Source organism: Macadamia integrifolia, chromosome 8 (genome assembly GCF_013358625.1).
Source record: "Macadamia integrifolia cultivar HAES 741 chromosome 8, SCU_Mint_v3, whole genome shotgun sequence".
Taxonomy (NCBI): Eukaryota; Viridiplantae; Streptophyta; class Magnoliopsida; order Proteales; family Proteaceae; genus Macadamia; species Macadamia integrifolia.
In genome coordinates, this window is record NC_056564.1 from 27,065,153 (window position 1) to 27,070,563 (window position 5,411).

General features: G+C 37.4%; 1 protein-coding gene across 1 annotated transcript in view; it reads right to left on the bottom strand.

The window, feature by feature from the left end:
* The window catches only part of LOC122085515 (homogentisate 1,2-dioxygenase), an 11,319-nt gene extending 6,368 nt beyond the window's left edge, over positions 1-4,951 (bottom strand). The window contains exons 1-2 of the mRNA XM_042653978.1: positions 4,520-4,951; positions 3,600-3,830 (exon numbers count right to left, since the gene is read on the bottom strand). Of these exons, the coding sequence (XP_042509912.1) occupies positions 3,600-3,830; positions 4,520-4,734 (446 nt within the window). The 5' untranslated portion in view covers positions 4,735-4,951. The remainder of the gene's footprint in view (positions 1-3,599; positions 3,831-4,519) is intronic.
* Positions 4,952-5,411: the final 460 nt, after the last annotated feature.

The window sequence follows — 5,411 nt, forward strand, 5'->3', positions numbered from 1 at the left end:
CCCCCCCCCCAACAAATCTGTTTGCCACACCCCCCCCCCCATTTATTGACCATTTAGTCTTCCCTAATTCTTCTCTTATATCCCCCATTCCTTTTCTACCAATCCCAGTTTTCCCAGTTTTGTCTTGAATCATAGCCATAAAAACTATGGAGATTCATCAATTAATAGAAAGGAGGCAGAGGGACAGAAAATGAAGACTGGTATTAGATTTCTCAAACGTGTCCTACACCAAAAGAGAAATTAGTTACCATCAAAAGAGGACATCATAGTAGCCAAATAGAATTCTTCCTAACTAGAAGGTTTGATATATTGTTATATAAGGATTGTAAGGTTATACCAAGGAGAGCCTAACCACACAATACTAATAGTGGTCATGGATATGAGCCTCATTACGTAAAACCATAAGAAAGGTGAGCTTATTTTCCTTAGGATAGTTGGTGGAGCTTAAAAGGAGATACTTTGAATTCATTTACTAATAAAGTGGTCAAACGAGGAAAGTGAGATATTGAGGGAGACACTAATATGATGTGGAACGAGATGACTATTTGTATTAAGAAGATTGCTAAAGATGTGCTAGGCGAATCAAAAGGAAAACGTTATTCCTCTAGGTATACTTGGTGGTGGGATGATGAGAGACTAAGGAAACTAGTTTTAAGACATGGAAAAGGACTATGGATATAGCGGATCTAAAAAGGTATAAATTTGTCAAAAATGAAGCTAAGAAGATTGTGTGAAAAGCAAGGGTGAAAAATATGAAGATATTTATAAAAATCTGCGCATGAATGAAGAATAAAAAGCCATCTATAAGACAACTAAAACGAGGGAAAGGAAGAGTAGAGATCCCGACCATGTTAGATGTATTAAAAGTGAAGATAGCAAAGTACTAAAAAGGGACAAGGACATTAAGGAGGGACGGAAACATTATTTCTGCAGCCTACTAAATGAAGACATTTCGAGTAATAGTGTCCCAGAAGATTGCATTACCCATCAAGAAACCATATATCATAGATATAAATGAAAAATTAGGGTGTCTAAAGTAAAACAAGCTTGATGAAATTAGCCAATGCAACATGCCAAGATGAGGTCCCAATATAAGTGTAAAAGAGCTTAGGAATATATGGTTTATCTTGGCTAGTCAAGTATTTAATAAGATTACGAGCACAAGGAAAATGCTAGATGAATGGAGGGGAAGCATTGTGCTTCTAACTTACAAATAACGATGATATGCAAAGTTGTAATAACTATAAATGCAAACAACTAATGAACCACACAATAAAATTATGGGAGAGGGTTATTGAAATGCACCTAAGACAAAAAAACTATCATTCCGAGAACCAATTTGGTTTATAGTTTTTATTGACCTAGGAAATGCTTATGACAAAGTCCCTAGAGAGTTAATTTGGCAAGTAACATAGAAGAGAAGTGTTTCAAGTAAATATGTGGACATAATGAAAGATATGTATGATGGTGCGATGACTAGTGTAAGAACTGTGGGGGGTTAAGGTAGTAAATTCCCATTACAATTGGGTTACATCAAGAATCAGCTTTAAGCCCTTATTTGTTTGTGCTTATCATGGACGATTTAACTCGAAACATTCAAGATAAGGTTCCTTGGTGTATGCTTTTCGCTAATGATACTGTTTTGGTGGATGAGACAAAAGTAGAAATTTAATGCCAAGTTGGAGTTATGGAGATCAACCTTGGAATCAAGAGGTTTGAAGAGAAGTAGATGAAAGATATACGATGTAAGTTACACTAGGACGGATAATGAGGTGGTGAAAATTAAAAATAAAATATTCTGCAAAGTGATTATATGAGGTATCTAGGCTCAATTATTGTTAGATCAAACACCAAGAAATACGAAAATAAATAGACAAAAAATCCGCACGACACAGAGATTTAACGAGATTCACACAGCAGTGTGATGTGCTACGTCCTCAGGTGAAGAAGAAGATGTTTCACTATGCAGAAGAGAGATTACACCCAATCAGCGGCGAGAAAACTCGCCCTGAAACCCTAGCTCGAAAACCTCCCAAAATATAATGACCTTTCTCAACAAGACAACAGTACATTATATACCCCAAGTCGCGGGTCGACCCATCGGGTCGCGATCGATCCGATCGAACCATAGCGCAACCCCTCTGCTTCCATCACAGATCTCAGAAAACTTCCCATTCGGGTCGCCACCAAAATGTCGGATCGGTCAATCTTCAAAACGGGTCAAGAATTCGAGGCAAACTTAACAATTATGAATAAAAAAGGTGATATAGAATATAATGTTTCATAGAGAATTAAACTAGGATGGATGTAATGCAGAGGTGTGTCTGGGGTATTGTTTGATTGATGTATTCCTTTAAAACCTGAAGAAAATTTTATAATCATATAGCTAACTATGATGTATATGGTGCGGCATGCTGGGTAGTTAAGTAGCATCATGTAGATAAACTTAGTATAATAGAGATGAGGATATTGAGATGGATGCTTGGCAAAACTAAGAAGGATAAAATAAAGAATGATCATATTAGAGCTGATTTGGAAGTAGCTTCAATACATGATAAGCTATGATAAAGTCGTTTGAGGTGGCATGTTGATGTTCAACGGAGGCATTTGGATGCTTTGGTACAGATGAGTGATTTGATTCAAAGATTGCAGGAACCAAAAGAGTTAGGGCCAGACATAAAATGACCCTAAGACAAGTGGTGAGAAAAGACATGCATAACTTAGGCCTTGTATCTAGCATGACCTTGGATAGAACTAATTGGAGGGCAAAGATCAATGTAGCCAACCCCATTTAGTTGGGAATAATTCTGAGTTGTTGTTAATGTTGTAGTTAGTGTAATCCATTAGTTTTTGCAGATGCTATTTAGTCTCTGAAAAGGTCCAAGAATCAATTCCTTATGTATTTCTGTTTTTTCAACAGAATTCAATCCGGGATGCAATAGACACCAAAGAGAACTCTGTCCCACATTCTTTCCTAATTACCATCACTCATATCCATAAAACCTTTGCTGCATTTCACCCCAAACTAAAAATAGAACACCAATTACAAGAGAATCTTCATGAAAGAAGATATGGCGAAGAGTAACGGATGCTGGTAAGGGTGGGGGAGAAAATCAGGAGGAAGGTGAGTAAGGAATTAGGAAATGGATGGAGAGTTGTAGATAGTGAAGAAAATATAAATGAGACTTAGATTTGAAGTTTCAAAGGCATGTTTGTGTTTTTTTCCCTCTCTTTTTGGATCAATAAAAAAGAACGTTCTTGAAGCATCAGGCTTTCTGAAGCAGGATAGAGAGCCATTGATTGAGACGAATGTGTTTTCATGGACTGTTGGCCCCAACAGTCATCAGGGTCAGGTCAGTCAGAGATATTGAAAGTGGATAATGATTTACTGTTTTTCACAAACATGTCTTTAAGGTTGGACCTTTGCAACCTGCTGACTGCTTGGCCTAGACTAGCCTAAAAGTTTCATCATTTGTGGTTTTACATATGTGGAGCCAATTTCATACCAAACATGAAGGTCAAAAGTTAGAAATTCAATCGGAAACATGGTACTAATAAAGTATATTGCAATTATGGACCAAGGAGGAAATAATACTTACATGTGAATAGCAAATCCATGTCGAAGGAATGAACTTCCAGCCCCAGTTATCGTGTACAATCCATCAATAAAATCAGTAGGTGAATCAGGAATTTTTTCAGGCTTCCACCGCAGTTGGGTGGGATTGGTGGAGCTGTTCGACTGGTTAAATTCGCCGACAAGTTTCTTGTGGCTTGGGATAAGAGGTTTGAATGGTTCATGTGTAACTGATGGCTTGATCCGATAAAACCAACTGCAAAAGCAAAACCAAGGATAATTCTCATGAAAACAAGTACAAAAACAAGACTATAAGAGTTCTAATTCATTGAAAAAAAGAGAGGGTGGGGGGTGGGAAGAGAAAGAAACAATAGGAATAACACTAGTGGCAATGTCAAAATAACAAAAAACAAAGGTAAGAGCAAAAATTCATCGAAGTAACAGTATTAATAGTTACACCAGAATGAGAAAACCATGGTTTTCCCGAAGGAGAAACGATGGAATTAAGTGGCATTAATGGAGATGACAGTGCCAAATCAATTTTTGATGCTCTAAAGTAAAGATTTCATTTTGGCAGGGACTGAGAAACTGTGTATCCATCAAAACAGAGTATTCCGATGACAATATATGTAATCAATTTCAGACTCGAAGAAGCCACAAAGAGGAAAAGGATAAAAATTTTCATTTTTATGATCTTATAGAAGATAATTATGACTGTAGCAACTGATGATTTTCCAAATCATAGCACATACAAGACATCTATCAGAACCTAGCAAACTATCTTCTCCCAAATTGAAGCCTCAAAATTTAAGCAAAACCCAATTCAAAAATTTCCATTTTTCTTGAATATTCTCTGTATCTCTGAAAACACAAAAAATGTAGCCAACAAAAACAAAGAAGGATGGGAAACAAAAAGGCTAATGATTATCAGAACGCAAAATTGACCTTCTCTGATTGAGCTTCCGAGGAGAAGTGAATGAGGTTCCTGAAAGCTGCTCGGCGTAAAGACCGTAAGGGCACGCCAGAGGATTGTTCTGTCCCTGAGGCAAAGCTCCGGGGATCGCCTCCGACGAGAAATGGTTGCCGAAGCCGGATAAGTATTCCAGCTCGGCCGGAAAATCAGTGCTGTTTCCGTGGCCGCTAGTAAGCTTTTCCGCCATCTCAGTTTGTGAAATTTAAATGAAGTTAATGAACTACAGGAGGATGAGGATGAGGATGAGGATGAAATTTATAGAGTGAATGAGAGAGATTGATCTGTTGCATGAGCATGGCAGCCCCAGAGGAGCACTGTTCTTACCCGTCACGCAAACGAAGCTGTAGATCACTACATCGGATCAGAATCTCGGTTTTCTGATTGGGAATTGGGACTGGTAGGATCTGAGACCTTTTGAATACCTACGTGAGTTGTTTCTTATTTATTTATTATTTTTTGATAAGAAAACGAGTTGTTCCTTGTTTATGGGAAAAGGTTGGATATGCCATTGACATTAAATATGCTAACACCCATTGTGTCTATCTTTCTCTTTTTTTTTCTTTTCTAAAATGACCCCATATCCTTCTTGAATGATATTCTATCATGTGTTGGTGCTATCCACTAGCATACTTGATATCGACGACATACCTATCCCTCTCCCCTTGTTTATTTATGGTAATGTCATGTCATATCATGATCTCTTATTCTTTTTGTTTTTTTGTTTATTTTTAATTTTTTCATTTTACTATGTTGGGAGAATGGTAGGAGAGGGGATGCTAAATACATACTCATACACCTATGCGATACGAGTTGATTTACTATTATTATGGCGTTTGCTCTTCAAGCTGAAGCTGCATGTCAATG